Genomic DNA, 23,389 nt, shown 5'->3' on the forward strand with positions numbered 1-23,389 from the left:
TAAAACATTAATATATAAATACATGTATATATACTAATATAGACGTGAGTTATCTATCTAAATGAGATTTGACATTCACATGTAAACTATAAAAAAAAAATATAGATTTACTTAAATATTTTAATATCAATCATTTATATTATTTAAAATAATTTTTGTATTAAATATTATATATATATGAGTTTGATTTGTTATTTGATTACTAGAAGCTATTTTTTTTCTTGTTAATTTAAAAAAGTTAACCCAATTTCTATAGTTATTGGCCCTAGCCCCTAGTTATGAGTTATAACTAGTTGTATTTACAAATATTGTAAAATGAACACTTAAAAGAAGACGAAAATTGAATTAATTTTTCTATAATATTTTGATGTAAAGCTAATAAGTCTTGAAGGTTGCCAAAATGAATAAGATGGTCCCCAATGTTGGAGCCAATGTTAATTGAGAATATTAGTGCCAAAACTTTGGATCTTAACAAACTGGGTCTAGATTTAATAAACAGGGATGGAACCTAAACATAAATTCAAGTTAGAATTATAGAAGAGAATGTCCTAAGGATCAATTAGTATCTTTCTCATTTGATGAAGATAATAGTATATCAACCTATTAAGTTAGCTCAAAAACTGCAAAAAATAAATAATAATAATAATAATAATAATTAACAAAACCATCTCCACTGATTTTCCCAAATGGGATGAATGATCTGTTAGTTAGATTCACAGGGAAAATGAATTTAACAGAAGGGGTTAAAATGTTTTTCTTGTTTAATTCAGAATATAAGTACTATAACTACATAACCATTTTTTAAAAAATCTGAAAATCTGGAAAAATAAAATGGTCTCCTGATTCAACAAAAGTGTTCTTTGCAGGATCTTAATTAAAATAATTAAAATTCTGGCATCTGGTTATGTTTACAGTAATAACTTGTAATTCCTTCCTTGATACTTGTTCAGATAAAGACAATTTGTTTCAGTGTTTACTATTATTGATGACCATATATATACTGTACTGTATATAGGCAATCCTTGAGATATTGTACTAGACATTTGTATCCTGACATAATGTTTGAATCTAAACCTTGTCATATTTGCAAAAACAGTGTATCAAACATTGAATATAGAAACTATTCTGATCTATATATAGAGTAGACACATGAATAAAAATTTTAGTTAAAACCCATAACCATGATTGATTTATCATACACTAATTAATTCCCTAATGAAAACAAAACAAATTGCATTTACCCATGAATCATGATCAATCATATCACTAGACAAAAACTAACTGTAAGTCTGTATGAGAATTTACTAATTAAAGACCAAATTAACACATTTTGATGAACAAAAACACAACAGGGGAGGGTTAATGATGATGGGGTGATAGAGGCTTGCACTGATAGCATTTAGCAAAGAGCCCAAACGTATCAACCTGCTTGATGAAGTTAGTCATACTCGCCCATCCTCCAAAACCAAAACCAACCACCAACACCCAAACCACCACAAATATATTCACAGCATACATTCCAGTCCAACTGGGTAGAAAGAATGGTGGCTTCTCTACTGCATTCTGCAAAATATATAAATTTGGTCATGACTCATGACTCATGAAACTAGCTAGAATAATTGTATTAAAATTACCTTTCTGGCAGAAGCATCTCTGAAAGTGAGCATATGGGCAAGAGCAGGAATGATGTAAACTGTGAAGCTAACCAAAAGTGCACCCACAGCAGAGTTAATAGGCCCAAAAAATGGGAAGATTATGGCCAAGAACCAAATGGGTATGACCACAGGCAGCCTTGCAACCGCCCTCATGAATATACTCTTGGTCCCGTGCATACCTATCACCTTTTCCCACACAAAGTACAGCGGCGTGCAAGCAAACCCGAATGTTATGAACTGGTGGATCAGCATTAGAATAATGGCGGCCGTACGAAAACCAGAGGCCGGGAGGAGGGAAAAGGCGTTGGCGTGGGTGAGTAGCTGATCGCCAAACGCCCAATAGACTGCGGCAGCCGAAGGGATGGTCAAGGTGAAGACATACATAGTTGCATACAAATAAATGTATTTGAACTTCTTTGGTTTCCACATCGCATGCATTATCTCCCTGCAAATTTTATTTATACTCAATTTTGAAAAACCAAAACAAACTGTTCAAACCCTTTCTTCTTTACAATTTAATTACCAATTAAACCACTCAGTCTTATGACTAGACGTGCACACTACAAAAAGATTGCACTTTTTTTGATAGACAAGGTCTAAAAGACATCTTTCCACTATCAACTCACTTTCATCATTATATTTAGATATTTATTTGAAATCCAGTTTTACTATGGTCAAAATGAATGATTTTTATTTTTCAATCTTCAAGAGAAAGCCTACTTACACGGTGATGGCATGGCCGCCGAAAGTATACAAGATATTGGTGGCCCCAGTGAAATAAAGCACCATTTTGGTGGGTCCAGAATGGGTCACACCATCAACCTTGGTCAAAAGAAACATAATAAAAAAATAATAACAGTTATATAAAAGAAGACAAATGAATTAAGTAAGATAAATACCTGGCCGTGGATTACGGCGGCGATGGTCATGTACCAGGCTGTGTAAGTTGTCATAGCAAGACCGAGAAAAGACCAAATTCTATAATTGTGATATGAAGGTATGAAAACAGTGGTGGCACAACAAGCTCCAAAAATGTATGTCCATGTCCTCTTGTCCAAATTATTATTTATGTAATATATATTACTGCAAACAAAACCCAGAAATTAATATATTGAATTAATTAAACCTGAAAAAATAATTAATTAAATTAGTAAACCTTGCACAGGCTATAAGCTGAATGACGCAGCCAAAGAGGAGGAAGGTGCAATTGAAGGCCAATCCGACGGCTTTCCAGTATGGACCCAATAACCCATCTAATACTTCAAACCACTGTCCGCCGGCGATCGATCGATCGATCAAACTCAAAGTCAGATTAGTTTAGTAAACACATGAAAACAGAGAAATGAAGCAGTGAATCGAGACCTGAATGACATGGTTCTTGAAATTGACATTCTCTTCCTTCTCTTTCCTAGAACGATACTCAATGTATAAACAGCTGATCAGATAGGCCGTCCAGCTACCAAGGATGCCGTAGAACACCTGTAGAATGATGCCGGAAACCATCCCCAGCTGAGCGAAAGAGTAGGGCAGCGTTAACAGAACCTGCGCCACCTGCACCATCCATCCATCCATCATCAACTTTATTAGGGGGGTTTTGTAAAGCTTATTCTAAAATAGCTTAATTACCCATTTCTAAGGATTTTACAGGAATCAATTTGAGATTTTGTATATATATATATACCTGATTGGAGGCGCAGTTGAACCATGCATCATAGGCAGAGCCACCATTCCAGAGGAGGGTCTTGAAATGGAGAGGTTGAGAGTGATCTTGTTCATGTTCATGTTCATCTGAGTTGTCAGCAGGTTGATGATCATGAACAGCCATCACAATGGGATTCTGATCATCGGTCTCTTCTTTGGTTGCCATTTTCTTCAATTAATTCTCCACTACGCAAATTAAGCAGTTAGTGAAAAGCAATGACGAGACAGAGACCTGCTGCTGGAGAGAGATAGAGAGACAGATTTGAGACTCGGTTTGAAAACGTGATAAAAGATATATAGAAAGAGAAACAACCCAATGTGTCTAAATCAAGGTTTGTTTGAATGAACACATTTTCACAAATGTTAGTATTTTTAAGATTTGGATCGTGGTTTTATAAATAAAAATAGTTATTTAAAAACTTTGAGGTGAATTTTTTTTATTATAAAAATTAAATTATATTAATATATAATAATAATAAAATAAAAAATAATAATTTAAATAAAAAATATATATTTTAATATTTTGATTAATAAATTAAAAATAAAAAAATAATAATATTTTTTTATTATATTATTTAAATAACTCAATCCAAATTACTCCTAAGTTTTTTATTACAAAATTTTCTCTAAATTTTTTTATATTTTAACAAAAATTAATTAATTACTCTCAAATCATCACCTCACTTATTTCATTAATCAAAATACTAAAATAATATTTATTTTTTATTTTATTTATATATATCAATACTTTTTTTTTACTAGAAATAATCGTCACCACCTCAAAATTATCACCAATAATTATTTTTTTCTCCATCTAAATTTTAAAAAAAACTTCAATCCTAACATGGCCTAACAAAAATAAATTATTATACATTTTTATTTAATTTTTTTTATAAAAAACAAAATAAAATACTTTAATATTTTAAATATTTTAGTAATAAAAGATAGAATGAGATGGTTAAAAATAATGTGAAGATAAAGAAGAGATAAAAAATAATTATATTTGTTTAAGTAGTTCATTCTTCTTTGCCTCCAATTTCTCTCTTTATCATTTCCACAGGCATGGAATCGACCCAGATCCAGCCAAAGTAGTTGTCATCCGCATATTGCGAAGACCAAGTAACTTGAAAGAGCTCAAGGGGTTCATCGGAAAAACGCCGCGTAGTGGGGAGATTCATCCCCAATTTGGCAAAACTAACCAGGCCATTTTCACCCCTTACAAAAAAAAAAAAAAAAAAAAGCTAAAATATATTATAATTTAGTAATAAAAAAATATATTTTTTTATTAAAAAATCATATTCATTATTTATTGAAAAATTGTTGAGAAATGGAATTTGGAAGAATGATGTGCAAGTAAATGATGTAATTGATTAAAAAAATAATAATAAATTTCTTTTTACATTATTTTCGCCCAAATTTTCCAAAGTATCCTTCTTTTTTATTTATTATATAGTACAAGCTTCTGTGGGTAACTGGTCAACAAAATATATTAAGCCTTTTCCCACAATAAATAATCTAAGTTACTTTTTTTCATTGAAAATTAGACACTTGTCGGAGATCACGGATAATTTTTTAGTATTTAATTTTTAATATTTGTAGTGATGAAGTCAAATGATTAAAAAAATAAAAAATTAATATGTAACTTTTTTTTAAAAACACAAACATAAAACTTTATGAATATTTTAAGTATATTTTAGCTTATTAAGTTTTATTTTAATTATTATTTAATTTATTAATTAAAATATTAAATTATTTTACTTTATTCTTGTTAAATTTTAAATATAAAATAATATTTTAATTATTTATTTTAATAAATTTAAATAAATTATACTTTATCTAATATTTTTATTTCAAAACACTTGTAAAAATCCAAAAAATAAACTAATATCAAGCATTTGCTGCATGGTTGCACCTGTGCTCTGTAGAGTGTAGACTGTGAAAGCAGGCCACCACTGTCAAAAGCTTCCTTTTAATATTAAAAGGAAGACATTATTATTATTATTTTTTTTTTTAATTTTTAGAACGCGCTTTAAATATATACTAACTTTTGTTGAAGCTAGCTTATTCAATCTCAGTTTATTTAATAGTTTATTTTAAGTTTATTTTATTCCGCTTATAGTTTAATTTATTTATTTATTATATTTATAATATTATTTAATAATTAATATTATATATATAAATATAATGTTATTTATATTTATTATTAATAAATAATTAAAACTTAAATTTATTACAGTTTGAATATTTGAACAATGTTTTGTTTGGTAAATTTATTTAGTTGGTACTTTTAACTAGATGGTGCATTTTATTAATATAAAATATTATTATTATTATTTGTTTTAATTTTATCTATTTTTAATATTGAAAATAATTTTTATTTTATTTTTATAAATAAAAGATAATAAATGATTGAGATAAATAAATAATTAAAACGTGTATGTACATTAATTTAAAATATATATTTATAATAATAAAAATTTGAAGAAATAAATTATTAAGTATTTTTTAATAATAATAATTAAAAATATACATATATTAAATGCATTATATTCAAGAGATAAAATGTAAACATTGAAAAGAAATTAATATTATTAAAAGAGATAAATATTCCTCTCGTAACATTTTGCTCTCCTTTCATTATTTTTCATACAAACTTAAATAGTTAGTTAAATTGATTGTATATTTAAAAATAAAAATTAATATTTTTTATTTGATTATAAGTATTAATTTTTAGTCTATACATATTGTAACAAAAAAATCAAATATTTTAATAAAAATGATCCAAAACTTGAGATCGGATATGCCTTTAGAGATTTTTCAATGTCACTAAAGAAATAATTAGTTTGAACAGAGATTTTAAGAATGATTTAAAAGATAATAATATATTATATAAAATATAATGTTATTTATATTTATTATCAAATTTTATATTATTTAAATTTTGTAATTCTTATTTTTATTATATATATAATAAAATTATAATGTGATGTGTAAAAAATGATTAAGTTGAGATATATATTTAAATTTATGTTTTATTATAATAATAATAATTTTATATTAAAATATAAAAATAAATTTTAAAAAATGAAAGATAATAAATAAAATAATTAAATTCATATTGAATAAATAAGAGAATGAATAAAATAATTATAAATAGGTTGTACAGATGAGAAAAAATAAATTAAAAAAAATTAAAGTGATGAGAGAATGAATATTTTATTTTTTATTTTAATTTATTTTCGCTTAATGTCATGTCTTAATCTTGTTCTGGAACAATTTTCATTATATTTAATATAAATAAACCTTTCAAAAAAAAATAATTGAATATAAAAATGGTTTCAGTTACTAAGGATGTATAAAATTATAAAATATATTTAGAAATTAGAATTATGTTTATTTAAACTTAATATAAGGGTGAATAATTTATAAGAAAGTGAAAATTTTATTAATCGAGAAAATAAGAAATAAGAAAATATTGATAAGGAAATGATGGGTCATTCTCTTATTTGATTTGATTAAAAATTTAATTGGAGAGAATTAAAAAATTTCAATCTAGATCACACATCATTTCTATATATATTTATATTTTTGTCAATACTTTATTGTTCTCTATTATTTTACTTATTAATTATACAAAATGAGGTGTTATTTTTATATGTCATTGTACAAATAAGAACTGGTAACAATTGATTTCTAGCAATTTTTTATTATTAAAAAACAGTATTCAATAATTTTTATCTATTTAATGTAATGGTTTGTTATTAAATTATTATAAATAATATTTTATAATTATTAATATATATATATATATATTAAATTATATTATTTATATATATATATATAATTTTAAAAGAATATATACATTTTTTATACTTTAAAAAATATATAAAGAAAATAATATATATATATATTTTTTTAATTATTTTTTATATTCTTCTTAATAATTTATTTTATCATACTTGCTATAAAATTATTTTCAACAATATTATATAAAGTCTTATTAACTGAATTAAAAAATTATATTTATTTTGGTTAGGTTAGTCGGTCAACCCACGATCCAATCTAAGTATTAATTTACTCTCATATATATAAATTAACTACCCGTTAAACCAAACAAATTAAAATTAAACATTATTATTATTATATTAAAAAGTTTTTTTTACTTAATTAAAAACATCAACTCATTCATTTTAATTATGTTAACAAATAAATTGTACATTATAATTTAAAAATAAAAAACATTGTAGCGTAAAAAAATTGACAATTCCCGAGAGAAGAGTTTTTTACTCCATAGTCGCGTTACATAACTAATTTTTTCTTGAGTCTCGAGTGTGACGAAGAACCAAAATTGTATGTTTGACTATAATGTATTTTAACAACATTGATTTATATTTAATTTTGTTTTTTTTAAGTCGCCAACTAATTTAATATTCGAGAAATTGGAAAAAAAAAATTTTACGTATTCAAACGCATTTTAAAGATTTTTTTATTAGTTCAATGCTTGATTATATGTGAGAATGAATTTTCGTGCAACAATTTCAGTCTATATTTTAAACTTTTGGTCATTTAAAATAATATTATTATACACTTTATTATTTATTCAATCTTAAAAATGCGTCTAATCCAAGTCTAAAGATGTATCTATTTTTTATAATTCTGTTCCTAAAATATGCATCTATATAATAATTTTAAATTTAAAATGTAATAAAATAAAATGTTAATCCATAGTGAACTAAAAATGAGACTTAAAAAAAATAAAAGTATATTTCATAATCTAAAACACACTGTTAGTACAACCGTTAGGCCCATCAGGCCCAAAAGGGTCAATAATGGAAAAGCCTCCGATTGAATATTAACCGTTAGATGGAAAAGCCTCCGATTGAATATTAACCGTTAGATGGAAAAGCCTCCGATTGAATATTAACCGTTAGATCTAGGTCTAATGAAAACCACATCTTCCCCCATCATATAAATAAGACGGACACCTTCTCCTCGTCTAAGCTGCAAATTAGGTTTATTCTCTCAAGCTAGCTCGTTCTCCTCTATCTTACTGCAGCTGCAGAATTGTGAGGTTAAAGGGACAGCAAAGATCGTCGCTGCCCACCTTGACTGAGCTGTGCTTAGTCTTGGCCCTCGTTTTACTCTTATTCTTTACTGTAGATACATATATACCTTTTTGTAACGTCTTTGAAGCACTATCAATCGATTCCAATGGCGCCCAAAACCTCAAAGGCCGATAAGAAGATCGCTTACGATCACAAACTTTGCCAGCTTCTCGATGATTATTCTCAGGTTCTCATTACCGCGGCTGACAACGTTGGGTCAAATCAGCTGCAGCAGATTAGGAAAGGTCTGCGTGGTGATTCGATCGTTCTAATGGGAAAAAATACGATGATGAAGCGGTCTATCAGGATTCATTCTGAGAAGACAGGCAACACTGCTTATCTCAATCTTATACCTTTGCTTGTGGTGAGTTCTTTGGTAATTCATCTAATTATGTTATCACGTTATCCAATTTGAAACTAATTACTTGTGTATTGGAAATGGAAATCAGGGTAACGTTGGTTTGATTTTCACTAAGGGCGATCTGAAGGAAGTTAGCGAAGAAGTCGCCAAATACAAGGTAATTCTTATTACATATACTCAAGTTTTCATTTTTGTGAGATATTGAAACATTTGAAAACAAAATTTCATTTCATATTAAGCATAGAATGTTTACATGTATTCTGATAAGTGTGTTTACTAGCATATGCTGTAGTCTTAAACTTTACTTAGATTGTTAACATTTGAATATGTTAAACTGCTTGAGCTAGTTCCATGTTTGAGGTTTTAATCATGTATGTGAGAATGTTCTTAACTTGTTCTTTAGAAAAGATTAATTACTTCAAAATTGATTACTCAATTAAGACACATTCAACATTTTGGCATGCCATTGTTTAGATCATCAGTATTATTATGTTTAATAAAAGTCCATCTAAGTTATCTTCTTAAAAAACATTACTCATAAACTTAGTATTAGGTTTATTTGAGTTTTCCCTCATAATCCTTTTGCAATTCTAAACAGGTTGGAGCTCCTGCTCGTGTTGGTCTTGTGGCTCCAGTGGATGTTGTTGTGCCTCCAGGCAACACAGGGTTGGATCCTTCTCAGACTTCTTTTTTCCAGGTCCATAACAACAACATTGATTGATTAGTTGAAATATTTCTCTTAATTTTAATGACTTTATTCCTCATCAATCATTGTTATTATTTTAGGTTCTCAACATTCCTACAAAAATTAACAAGGGAACTGTTGAAATCATCACCCCCGTGGAGCTGATCAAGAAAGGCGAGAAAGTGGGTTCTTCTGAGGCTGCACTTCTTGCAAAGCTTGGGATTAGGCCATTCTCTTACGGTCTTGTGGTTATCACTGTTTATGATAATGGGTCAGTCTTCAGTCCAGAGGTGCTTGATCTGACCGAAGAAGATCTCATTGAGAAATTTGCCACTGGAGTTTCTTTGGTGACTTCGCTTGCTCTTGCCATTTCTTACCCAACCCTTGCTGCTGTTCCCCACATGTTTATCAATGCATATAAGAATGTTTTGGCAGTTGCTGTTGCCACCGATTACTCTTTCCCACAGGCTGATAAAGTCAAGGAGTATCTCGAGGTACTTTATTTATATTATAAATTACCTTCTATGATTTTAAATCATTTTCTATGAAAAAAACTAGTCCTTTCATGCCAGTTTAAAATACACATCCCTAAAGTTTTCAAATTTGAAATTTAAGCTTTTATTGTTCTTAAGAATCTCATTTAAGTTTATCCTATTCCATATGATGAAACTTGGATTATTCTCACGACGGTCGTCTGAAATGGACACCCTAACCGGTGTACTGATGCATTGTTCCAATTCTTTCTGATGGTCTATCTTCGCTTTATCATCCTTGAGAGTTTTTGTTTATAAACTATACTTATTTCTTATCCTTGTTATTCCCTTTCAAATTCAACGAGCATGGTGATGATTGTATAAACAATTACTGATATCTTCTTGTGAAGTGATCAATTTACCTCCTACTCATTCTGAATGCTCTTGTTTTTTGTTTTTTTAGTCTTGGCATTTCCTAACATGTAGGATATGTTTAACATTAATTTGTTGTTTTGGTATTCACATTTGATAGTATTTCATAAGATGTATGTCTGTCTGACTATCTGCAGGATCCTAGCAAGTTTGCGGTTGCTTCTGGCCCTGTTGCAGCAGCGGCCTCATTTGGGTCTTCGGCCGCAGCCGAAGCTCCCAAGGAAGAGAAGAAAGAAGAGCCTGCAGAGGAGTCTGACGATGATATGGGCTTCAGCTTGTTTGACTGATCCGAAAAGTCGTCTTATTATTATTATATGTTTGAGTTTTGTTGGAAAACGATTATGTGTTTCATTACAATATTGTTACGTGCTTTTGTTTTTTTTGGGTTTAGTTTGTCAGCAAACTTTATTCTTGATGGATTTTAAGATTTATTTAACTTCTATTCTTATATTGTTTCTAATAAATATAAGATTAGCATTAAATCAAAATTCATTAGTGTTACAGTTTTCTCTTTTTTGAGTTATTAATATATTTTCTTTGTATTTCTGTAGTTATATCTGTTTTACAAAAAAAATCATATTTTTCTTTATATTGAAAGCAGCCTAAGATTATGTTATCTCCATTCAAATATTACATTACCCATAATTCATTATCCAAAAATTAAAATATGTGACATTGAACAATTTTTCTTCACAAAGGCTTGTATTAACATGAGTAAAATAGATCCTCCTAAAAAGAGTATGATGGAACCATACAGGGAGATAGAGCAATCCTGGTATATTTTTTAAATTTTACTATAATTTATTTATTTTATTATATATTATATAATTTATTATAATTAAAAAAAATTCAATTCGGATCAAAATTGAACTGATCGAGATATTTTATACAACGTATACAGGGCAGGCCGTCCTAGGTAAGCCCACAACCCACGAACCCATACTAGGAATAATATTCTAAAAAAATATATATATTAATATTTTTAAAAATTAAATTAGGCAGCCAAATTTTTTCCTTGGGAGCCCTATGTTTTTTCAAATTATTCTTAGCAAAGCAAAAGAATATGCTAGCTTTCTAAAACCAATAAGATAGCCTATTTTTTTTTATTAGGGTTAATGTCCAATTCCATATGTGTCAACAACTTAGTTCTTATCATTTTCTTTCATCTCTTTGATCAAATTCTAATCTTTACTTTGGAAATACAAATACCTATTTTTTTTATTTTTTTTTATATCTAGTAATATTGCTGTTTCGTTGTTATTATTATTTTAAATATATATAGCTTGACTCAATTTAGAGCTTGTATGAGGAGGTTGTTTTGGGGTTTTAAAAAAAATTATTTAATTAAAAATAGAAAAAAATGGTTTTTATTTATTTTTGAATAAATTATTTTTTATCTCTCTAGATTTTTATTTAATAATTAATTATATTAAAAAAAAATAATTTTAGTATTTTAATAAATAAATAGATTGATGATGTGATGATTGAGTTTTAGGATAAAAATTTAGTTTTATCCCAATAACTTATTTATCAAACAAGCCCTTAAAGTGTGTTATAATAAAATTAAACTTAAGTAAATAAATGGTATTTTAATTGATTAAATGATAAGGTAGAAGGGTAAGAATAGTAATAATAATAATAATAATAATAAGATATTGTGATGATTGAGAAGATGTATTGAGAGTGCGTCATAAAAAGAAAGATGCTGCATGCATGCTTCCTTCATTCCTAGGAAACCATTCAAATGTCAAATCTCATTTAGCACGCCATAGCCATGCCATTCATGGTTTGTTTGATATTACTTATTTTGCAGGATATTATAATATTAATTATTTAATGAAAAAACAAATTATTTAGTTGAATTCTTATAATATTATTTTATTTAAATTTTGTAAAAATAAAGTAAAAATATTTTAATATTTAAAAATAATATATATAATTTTAGATAAAAATATTTGAATAACTCATATTAAAGTATCTCTTCAGATTTGTTTGATAATTAATTTTTGTGATAAAATTCCGTTTTTATTCAAAACTCGACCATTACATTATCAATTTAATCAATTTATTATCTCTTAAAATATCAAAATTATTATTCCTCATTTTTAATTATTAAATAAAAATTTATAAAGATAAAATATAATTTGATCAAAAAGAAATAAAAATTAATTTTTTCTTATTTTTAATCAAACAAGGATTTCTTAGAAAAAACCCAAACAAAATTCAAAAAAATTATTTTTTTACCCCCACCACCAATATTTATACATATCAACATTACAAATCGAGATTAATTAAGATGAATATTGAATTTGCATGAATCTATCTCTATCTCTTTTTAACCATTCAATTTAATTTAAGCCTTTCCAACTTATTTTAGATAAGCTTGAGTACTTCTTCTTCTTCCTTTATAACTAAAAGATAAGCTCCACTTAATTCTGACGTCCCCCCAACCTATACCTTTCCCGATCTAGTCCTAGTTGTCTTAAAGGTCATACTTTGCCCCTTTTCTATAATTATTATATTTAAGGAATAATTTTATTATTATTATTTGAATTAAAAATTATAATTAAGATCTTTTCTAAATGATAATAGGAGTAATTTTAATTACTTAAATAACTTTATCAATCAAGCTAAGGATTGGTTCATTTTGATATATTATTTAGTGTTATTTTCAAATAAATTTGTTAGGTATATATATATATATATAGATTATTGAACTTGAATGAGTTGGATAATAAAATTAATATTTTTTAATTTATTTTTTAAACCAGTCTAATTTATTTTGAATGATCGATCTCTATATATCAAATAAAATTACTTAAAAAAATAACCTATTTTATTCAAATAATGAAAATAACTATTTAAAAATCCAGTTTAATAATAATAATAATAATAATAATTAGAAATGGGTGACCATGCATAATTGTCTCTCTCTGTATTTCCTTCCGTGTAAGCCAACTAACCTGCCACCTGGCGAACCACTAGTTCCGCCAAACCAATGGGAATCGGCCATGTCATCCCGCCATCTAAGGGCATAATTGCTTTGCTGTAGTAGTAAGATGCACGTGAGAGCGGACTACGTGTCGGAACAGGTGGCCACTCCTCCTCCAAAAAGCCCATATGCTTGCTTAGTTGGACGGCACCAATATCATTCCAATGAGCTCATGCCACGTGGACCCACACCCACCTAATTCTAATAAAGTCGATCGGGGGGTCTATTTTTTCATTTATGAGACGGGTGGTAGCCCAGGACCCTACCCTGGTACAAATCATAAATCTTCACCACCCTCCCTAACAACTGTCATTCTCTCATCCCCTCCCTCCTTTCATTAAATGTCAATTTTAATTTATTTATTTAGTTGATAGGTTAAATTATTGTATGAAAAAAAAAAAAAGAATGTATAGGTATAATATGTGTTATAAAGAGGTTAAGACCTTTTTTTTTTTATTTACTTTTACATTGTCACGTTTAGTTGTCACGTTTACATTGTCACGATATCGGATATTAGATTCGAAAACCTATAAATTTGTGTGGAGATCTTATTGTTTTTCTTAAAAATTTTGAGTCAATTAATTATTTTAATTTATTCATTTGTACCTACCTCTTTTCATGTTATGTTTTTATCTTTGTGTTTAAATAATTTATTATTAAATAAATTATTTTAAAAAATAAACTAAATCTTATAAGAAATGACTAGTAAGTTTAAGAATGATAAGTAAAACATGTATTAAATAAGACTGTTGTCCTAGTTTGTTATATAAATGAGCTTAAACTTGCGGATATGTTTAATAATTAATATATATTAAATAAAATTCAGTATTTTTTTTATGAAATGAAGTACATTACCTAAAAATAAAATAAAATAAAAATATAATAATAATAAAAAAAAAAAAATATATATATATATATGGAGAAATAAAAAAAATAAATCAATAGTGAATTGAAGCGGTTAATGCGGAGGAGGCCATTGAGTCAAAACTTGGCCGCCAAAACATTCAAAACAAAGACGACCAATTAATATATTTAAATAAACAAACAACCTGCGAGACTGAGAAAGAATGGCTGCTGCGGGGCCCATAGGAAGGGAGAGCCTTCTTCGTCGAACTTTATCCGAAACTCAAGGGACCGACCGACACATTTATTAGTTTTTAATGCCCCCATTCTACACCGGTTTATATAAAACTACTAAACTACCCTTATTCCCATCCTTCTTTATTATTATTATTATCGTCATGGCTACGTATATCGAATGAAAAATATCCTATAATCACTTTTTATACAATAAAATTTATAAAATAAATAAAAATCAATTACCAATCAATATCTATCTTTGTCCAAAGTACAAACATAACTTACCTGAATATTTCTACTCTGTCTGAATCCTAAATCTTTTCAAGATGAACTTAATAACTTCATTATAATAAAAATAGAAATAAAAATAAAGGAGTGTTACAATTTTACAAGCAAGCAAACAAGCAAAAGTAGATTTATTTAATTAATGGGTGCATTTAGAGGGGGCATTTAAGTCATAGCGTTAAAATAGATACGTTAGGTAAGCTGGCATCCTATATATCTCATCCAATCTGGATAAGGTTCATTTAAAAAAAAAAAAAAAAAAAAATTTCTTTACTTTATGTGAAATTCTTGAATTTTCGTGATGGCGTCACCGCCCGCAACTTTGAAATTATTCGTTGCTCATCTTCACACGCGGCTTGTTTCTCTCTCCTCTCTCTAAATGGCCACTTATAAATCTCCAGACTCTTCTTAAATGTGAACCCCAACCAAAACCAAAACGAAAGAAGAAAGAAGAAGAAGATATCCATATATATTACACACACAAATACCTCAATATATAAACATGATCGATTTCGATAGGAAAGCAAACATGATTACCTCCGATAAGCAGCAGCCGATCAAGTCCCCCAGGCTCTCCAACAAACTCAGCATCTCAATTCCATCAGGTTTTCGTCTCGGAGAAGTGTCGCCGGCTTCCGATGCCGCCTGTTTAGCCTACGACCACTATCTCCGGCTGCCGGAGCTTAAAAAACTCTGGGATTGCAGGGACTTTCCCAACTGGAAAAACGAATCAATACTCAGACCCGCACTACAGGCTCTCGAGATCACCTTCCGTTTAGTTTCCACCGTTTTCTCCGATCCCAGACCCTACACCAACAGACGGGAATGGAAACGTAGACTCGAGTCCTTGGCAGCAAATCAAGTTGAGCTCATAGCTCTTATCTGTGAGGACGAAGCAGCAGAACCCGGCGAAACGGCACCCACCGTCGGTAGGACTTCCGCCGGCTGCGTTTTAGCTCGGGAAGACAGTTCCGCGGAGGTATGGAAAATGTCATCCTCCGATACCACGGTTGTAAACCGTGGCAGCGAGTCCAGCTTGCTGCCGCGGTTGGCCACGTGGAGGACGGCGGAGGACGTTGCACAGAACATTCTTTACAGCATCGAGTGTCAGATGAGGCGGTGTCCGTACACGTTAGGTCTTGGCGAACCAAATCTAAACGGAAAACCTAACCTAGATTATGATCTCATTTGCAAACCGGCTGATCTGCACGTCCTGAAGAAATGTCCATCCGATCATTCCAATTTCAACCACGAGAATCAAACTGTCTACACAACTCACCAGATCCTGGAGTGCTGGATCCGCGTGGGGCGGGATCTTCTCCAGCGAGTTGAGGAGAGAATCGATTCGAACGAATTCGAAAGAGCATCAAACGATTGCTGGTTAATCGAGAGGATCTGGAAGATTCTAGAGCGGATAGAAGACTTACACATGCTTATGGATCCAAACGATTTCCTCCGTCTGAAGAGTCAACTGGCGGTTAAGTCAGATTCCGCGGCGTTCTGTTTCAGATCGACTTCGTTGGTTGAGATGACGAAGACGTCGAAGAATCTCCGTCACAGAGTGCCGGAGATTATTGGAGTGGAGGTGGATCCTTTAGGCGGACCGAGGTTACAGGAGGCGGCGATGAAACTGTACAGGGAGAAAACGAAAGAGACGGAGTACGAGAAGATCCATCTGATTCAGGCGATGCAGGCGATCGAATCGGTGGTGAAAAGATTCTATTACGCGTACAAGCAGGTGATGGTGATGGTAATGGGAAGCTTGGAGGCGAAGGGAAATCAATCGTTCGTGAGCGTGGATACGGAGGATTTGTTGGCTCATATCTTCTTGGAGCCGACGTATTACCCTAGCCTTGACGCAGCTAAGACGTTTCTAGCCGATTATTGGAGTCGGGATCATTGAAGAAGGGAGAGGCCGCCGATCATAAAAATATATTAATTATTATTATATTATTTGGTTACACGATTTTTTCTTTTCTTTTGTGAAACTCATCCTTTTATATAATATTAATACTTTTTACGATTGATTTATAAAATTTATATTCTTACATTCTAAAAAATTATTTCTGTTTAAATATATGAAATTGAATTCACCATGATGTGGGAGATCAAATATTATTACTATTTTTAAATATATATATTTTTATAAACTGTGTTAATTTTAATAATAGGATAAATAATAAGTTATAAAAATATAAAAATTAAAATTGTATAAAATAATATATATTTTATGAAATATTTAATATATAATTTATCTTACCATGAAATTATACAATTATTTTTTTATAAAATTAACCTATTCATATTATTAGATTATTTATCATGAATACATCTTTTTAATATAAATATTTATAATAAATTTAACCAAATTTACTTTTTTATTAATAAAGGCATAATATATATATAAAATAATAATTTATAATAACTTCCTTTTATTATTATTTAAGTGACTTTATGATATATATATATATATATATATATATATCACTAGGGATAGTTCAAAATGGCAAGGAATTTTAAAACATAAAAAGATCACGAATACTAGTCTCTTTCTTATACATCATATTGTCAATATTTTTATTTTTTATTTTTGTATGTACATGTAAATTTAGTTATTTATAAATATTTTTTTGTTTACATTGCCTAATATAATAGATTTAATTAACATGAATAATAAATTTAATTTGGTAATTCAAGTATCAAAAGTTATATTTAGAGTCTACGGTTCGATTTCTATTAAAATTGCCATGAACTAATAGTTGTGCTAAAATTCAATAAAGATATATATATATATATATATATATATATATATATATATATATATATATATAATGACTATGAAAATTAGCAGCAGTGTAAAAAATTATACTCATTTGTCCAAATGCATGGTATGGTCTACTACAAAACAAGAATCAAAAGAATAAGAAACCACTAACATGACCACTTCACCTGAAATCTACATGGTTGGCTGGATGGCTGGCTGAATTATGGTGTTTCATCTTACTTACTATTGCACCAGAGCACAGGGGTCAATCAAAGGGATATTACTGGGTTGAGGGTTATTATGAGATAACCATACAAACAAACTAGTAGAGTTTTCTATATCAGATTACCAGAAATACAAAAGCTTACTTACTAGTGGAAATGGGACTGGCTGGAAAAGCCAAAAAAGAAAAACGTGATCGGTTAGGTGTGGGTAAATCACCAGAACCAGACATTCCGGCTGTCAACAGCTTTCATGGAAGTTAATGTCAAAGGCATTCGCCCATATTCAGCTACGAACCTGTTAACACAGTGTGACCTCTTTTCAATATGACCTCCCAAACTACTAATTCCTGTTGCACCAATCTCATATATCTTCCCTGTATTGGCAAACCTATTCAAATACTAAACAGAATATTGAAATAGAGATGCATGTAGGAGAGCATTAATTACCTTTCACCCATATTGGGGGAGCATTGGTTGCATTTGCCACAAGGAAAGACATGGCGATATCTTCACAGTTTCTGGTGAATTACATTAAACAACATTTGTATTGTAAGGAGACCAAAATAGAATACTTATTTCTACAAATCATGCAAAAAAATATACCTGTTCTTAGTTATAAATTCTCTAATGGATGCAGGCATCTCATTTGTATACATGGTAAGATACTTCTTGTGGAAAAAGGCTGCCTTTGATAGAACCATACTGTATGTACCTGTCCACCAAACGGACCACCATCCTCCATAAATGAAATTCTCTGCATTTCGTTTCTGCACAAAGTATTTTCTCATTTCAATCCAATTTTAACTTTAGCAACGAAAGAAACAGGAGCGATTCTTAAACAAATAACTATCATGTGATACCATCATACACTTTTCTTCTCTTGATATAAACAAGTCCAGCACTAATAAAACTATATAAGAATTACAGAAGATACAACAGAATAGACCATGAGCATCTTTACTTGTAATTCCTCTATAAGGGATGATTTCAAATCCTTTAAGCAAGTTTGCCAAGAAAAAAACATCTCAACTTGCAACTTATAGAGATTGTTTGATGTAAGTGTTTATTGGTTTTAAATAACTAGATTAGTTGGGGAAGAAAACCTTGTTTGACGAAAAAGTGGATTATATATAAGTTAAATGACTAAAATATATTTTAAAAGGTCACATGTTAACAAATGAAAGGTCTGGAATGATCACAAATATCACATTAAAAACCCCATGTTAAGTGTTTCTGCCATTAGGCATTCAGAACTCTTGCACCAACGTTCAGACATTCATAAATTAAAGCATTTTAGAAGTAGTACTCTAAGCACTGTAAGCCATACTACCACAAACAAAACATTTAATGATATAAAAACCCCATATTTGAAGCACTACTACCACAGAACCTTTAGGACAGGACATAAAGTTGTTATCCTCATTTTGTTTGATCCAACAAGGGCATGAAACTTTGTCAGTCAGAATAAAAGATGATTGAAATGACAGAGAAAAACATATATCGTTAACAGCATTAAGAATTATGCACACTTACTGATTTGTCAGTCCAGTGTAGACGAGGCACAAATCCCACCATGGCATCTGGTGCACTTCGCCAGACAGTAAAAGCAAATTCAACAGTAGAGCAAGGGAATATAATGTCATCATCAATTGAAAAGACAACATCCGTCTCAAGATCCTTAATTTCTTTGAATCGGTTGTTCAGACTATCCACCTTATTGATGTCAAATTTCAATTGGACTTGGCGTCCACCTCTAGAATTTGACAGTATAATGTGGTTCAAATATTTGATAAGAGAGTCTGATGGAGGATCAGGCTCACTCCAAACTATGTGTATGGAGTCAAGCCCACTGCATTCTGCATAGTGAGAAATGGACTGCTTCAGAAGATCATATCTCTTCCAAGTGTTCATCAAAATTGTATAGCCTTTGCTGTTCAAAATATAAAAAGAAAACATAAGTGTAAAGAGCTTATGCGCACACTATGAAATACATAAAATTGCAAAACATTAACTTATGGAAGCATTTCTAGTATTTTTTTACTAGTGTAAAGAGATAATTTGCTTAGTTCTGAAGGTCCAAACACTGATAAAAAACTAATATAGCTACAACTCCAATGACCGAGATATTGTAAATGGTAATCAAAGATGAGACATTTGAAGAATGGGATCTAAAATTAGAACTAACCAAAGAATAGTTATAAGCCTCGGTGAAAGTCATTATGACAAATTGATTATCCACATACACCTCACAAGTGGAAAGCGTCAACAGGCTATTCTGAGTTGACTCAACAAACACTGTTTTTACTTTTGTCAGTACAAGCATATGAATCACATAAACATTTAATAAAACAAGCATTGACATCAAGAGCAAATGTAAGCATGGACATGTAAAAACGTTCTTCAATGTTGACAATATCAGATATGGGAACTATGACAAGATAAGTAGCAAGAGTTGATCTTAGTTATCTGCATATAAAACTAAGTAGTCATTGACAGTGAAACAGAGAAATGACATTATCAAGAATTGGTTAATGGCTAATGTTGTCATTCCAAAATGAGAGGAAAAGAATTCAAATACCTACATTTTTAGACAGAAAGAAAAACATAAAGATCAACTCTTATCTGGGAAAAGAATCCCTATTGACACACTTGTGTAGGAAGCATTGATCTAGTCTTCTTTAAACCCATTTACCACAATTTAAACATTACCTAGAATCTCCAGTCTAAAGCAAAAGCTGCTGAATCTAATACAAGCACAGTGGAAGTGGTAAGTATGTACCTTCCCCAACCAACCTCCTGAAAATCATATAAATCTCCCTACAACATAATCTACACAGGTAAACGGGAAGCTGTGTTTCCAAAGAAAATTGGAGTTGGCTCGAAACAAAAACCTATGCAACAGATAATAAGATCAACAACATTGTAGCATCTAAAAATGGAATTTCTACAGTCCAATTTCCATCTATCTTGGGTAACCTTTTTCTCCAGTCAAAATCAATTGGAAAGTTAAAATTAAGAAACTCCGACTATTTTTGTGTTGAAAGTGAATATATTCCAGATGTGGAAAGAAATGATACAATAGGCCAATGTTGATTCAACTATTAATGACGATAATAACAAATAATCCCGCGCTAATCTTAGTAAAAGCCATCACTGTACTTATTAGTGCTCAATTTAGAAATCAAAATAACTAAACTACCTTGGACCGGGTAGAAGATTAGGAGACTCGGCTTGTTCGTTCCATCCTGTGAAGGACGAAGCTCGGCTAACGAATACGATGAGAGTGATGGCTAAACATCCGCAGAGGACAAGCTTGATCTTGGCGGATCCGACGGCGGAGATCACCGCCTGCCGAACTCTCAGTGCCGTACGCCGGCTGAAGAAGCTGGTTCTCATTAAGTAAGTTGGTGATTCGCCGGCCGATTGGAGGAGTGATTGAGTGACGATCGGCGGCCACCGGAGCCGCCTTTAAGAGGCTCTCGATCGACCGAGTACACTCTGGCTTGTTGGCTGGCTTATCATACGCCGGTAACAGGAAGCTTCATTTGAAATATAATAATTCATTAATGGTCTCATCATCAATAAGCCCCGAATCCGTGCATTTTAGCCACAATGAAGGAAGAGAGAGAGAAATTGTTTTTTATATCTACAAGTCATAAACAAAGTCACTATTTTGCTCCTCAACTTCATTTTTATTTTAATTTGACCCTTAAACTACTCCTTTTGTTTCTTTCATCCCTCTAACTTTGGAAATTATTCTATGTTGCCAGATCTATATACGCTGTCAAGGAGACAAAATCATTTAGGGTGTGTTTGATAGCCCTGGAATTGGCATTGGAATTGGAATTGGAGGGTCCAATTCTAATTCTTATGTTTGTTAGACACTTTAATATTAAGAATTGGAATTGGAATTAGAATTCCAATGAAATTCAATATAGTGTAATTTGATAGTTCTCAATTCCTATCTTTTTAGGTCGGAATTGTAATTCCAAATTAACACGTTATTCATGTTTTTGACATGTTTAACACGTTTTTCACACATTAAACACGTTTTACACGTTTTTAACACGTTTTTTACACGTTTAACATATTTTCATATTTTGGCACGTTTAACACGTTTTTGGCACGTTTAATACGTTTTTGGCACGTTTAACACGTTTTTGACATATTTAACACGTTTTTCACGTTCTTGACACGTCTAACATGTTTTTGACACGTTTAACATGATTTTCACGTTTTTAACACGTTTAACACGTTTTTGGCACGTTTAACACATTTTTGTCACGTTTTGACACATTTAACACGTTTTTCACATCCTTGACATGTTTAACACGTTTTTGACACATTTAACACGTTTTTCACGTCTTTGACATGTTTAACACGTTTTTGACACGTTTAACATGATTTTCACGTTTTTAACACGTTTAACACGTTTTTGACACGTTTGACACGTTTTTATGTTTTGGCACATTTTGCACGTTTTGGCACGTTTAACAAGTTTTTCACATATTTAACACGTTTTTAACGCGTTTAACACGTTTTTGACACATGTAACACGTTTTTTTACGTTTTTGACATGTTTAACGCGTTTTCACGTTTTTGACACATTTAACACGTTTTTTTACGTTTTTGACACGTTTACCACAATTTTGACACGTTTTACACATTTTTCACGTTTTGGCACGTTTAACAAGTTTTTCACATATTTAACACGTTTTTGACACGTTTAACACGTTTTCACGTTTTTGACACGTTTAACACATTTTTTTACGTTTTTGACACGTTTACCACATTTTTGACACGTTTTGGCACGTTTAATAAGTTTTTCACATGTTTAACACGTTTTTGACACGTTTAACACGTTTAACACGTTTTTACGTTTTTGACACATTTAACACATTTTTTTACGTTTTTGACACGTTTAACATGTTTTCACGTTTTTAACTCATTTAACACTTTTTTTACGTTTTTGACACGTTTACCACATTTTTGACACGTTTAACACGTTTTTCACGTTTTGGCATGTTTAACACATTTTTCACATGTTTTTGACACGTTTTCATGTTTTTAACACGTTTTTAACACGTTGACACATTTCACATGTTTTTTACGTTTTTGACACGTTTGACACATTTTTAACACATTTAACACGTTTTAACACGTTTAACACGTGAAAAACGTGAAAACGTGAAAAACGTGTTAAAACGTGTGAAAAGCGTGAAAACGTGAAAAACGTGTGAAAACGTGTGAAAAACGTGTTAAAACGTGTAGAAAACGTGAAAACGTTTGAAGACGTGAAAAACGTGTGAAAAATGTGAAAAACGTGAAAAACGTGTAAAATGTGTTAAAACGTGTAAAATGTGTTAAAACGTGTGAAAACGTGAAAACGTGAAAAACGTGTGAAAAACGTGTTGTAATGTGTGAAAAACGTGAAAACGTATTAAAACGTGTAAAAAACGTGAAAACATGTGAAAACATGTAAAAAAACGTGTGAAAACGTGAAAAACGTGTGAAAAACGTGAAAACATGTGAAAAACGTTTAAAAAACGTGAAAAACGTGTGAAAACGTGAAAAACGTGAAAAACGTGTGAAAAACGTGAAAAATGTGTGAAAACGTGTTAAAACGTGAAAA

The 23,389-nt window shown here is 30.3% G+C and overlaps 4 protein-coding genes and 1 non-coding gene across 5 annotated transcripts; 3 read left to right on the top strand and 2 right to left on the bottom strand.

The window, feature by feature from the left end:
- Positions 1-1,153: 1,153 nt before the first annotated feature.
- Positions 1,154-3,605, bottom strand: LOC124931286 (auxin transporter-like protein 4). Its single transcript, XM_047471719.1, has 7 exons — positions 3,337-3,605; positions 3,018-3,206; positions 2,812-2,924; positions 2,555-2,738; positions 2,380-2,477; positions 1,635-2,100; positions 1,154-1,563 (listed from the first exon to the last, which is right to left on the bottom strand). The coding sequence occupies exons 1-7, from the start codon at positions 3,520-3,522 to the stop codon at positions 1,360-1,362; spliced, it is 1,440 nt and encodes a 479-aa protein (XP_047327675.1). The 5' UTR covers positions 3,523-3,605; the 3' UTR covers positions 1,154-1,359.
- Positions 3,606-8,345: 4,740 nt separating this feature from the next.
- On the top strand, positions 8,346-10,854 carry LOC124932213 (60S acidic ribosomal protein P0). The gene is made up of 5 exons (XM_047472831.1): positions 8,346-8,825; positions 8,911-8,979; positions 9,421-9,519; positions 9,609-10,001; positions 10,550-10,854. The coding sequence occupies exons 1-5, from the start codon at positions 8,568-8,570 to the stop codon at positions 10,697-10,699; spliced, it is 969 nt and encodes a 322-aa protein (XP_047328787.1). The 5' UTR covers positions 8,346-8,567; the 3' UTR covers positions 10,700-10,854.
- LOC124933187 lies at positions 10,161-10,259 on the top strand. The gene has a single exon (XR_007098897.1). It is a non-coding gene; the product is annotated as a small nucleolar RNA Z161/Z228 (small nucleolar RNA).
- A 4,340-nt stretch (positions 10,855-15,194) lies between the features above and the next one.
- Positions 15,195-16,676, top strand: LOC124932363 (nematode resistance protein-like HSPRO2). The gene has a single exon (XM_047472983.1). The coding sequence runs from the start codon at positions 15,272-15,274 to the stop codon at positions 16,670-16,672; it is 1,401 nt and encodes a 466-aa protein (XP_047328939.1). The 5' UTR covers positions 15,195-15,271; the 3' UTR covers positions 16,673-16,676.
- Positions 16,677-17,569: 893 nt separating this feature from the next.
- Positions 17,570-21,358, bottom strand: LOC124932662 (glycosylinositol phosphorylceramide mannosyl transferase 1). Its single transcript, XM_047473325.1, has 5 exons — positions 20,957-21,358; positions 19,291-19,687; positions 18,361-18,524; positions 18,205-18,275; positions 17,570-18,131 (listed from the first exon to the last, which is right to left on the bottom strand). Exons 1-5 carry the CDS (start codon positions 21,151-21,153, stop codon positions 17,971-17,973), a joined length of 990 nt encoding a protein of 329 aa, XP_047329281.1. The 5' UTR covers positions 21,154-21,358; the 3' UTR covers positions 17,570-17,970.
- Between the last annotated feature and the right edge of the window lie 2,031 nt (positions 21,359-23,389).

The sequence above is a fragment of the Impatiens glandulifera genome, chromosome 3, assembly GCF_907164915.1.
Source record: "Impatiens glandulifera chromosome 3, dImpGla2.1, whole genome shotgun sequence".
Lineage (NCBI taxonomy): Eukaryota > Viridiplantae > Streptophyta > Magnoliopsida > Ericales > Balsaminaceae > Impatiens > Impatiens glandulifera.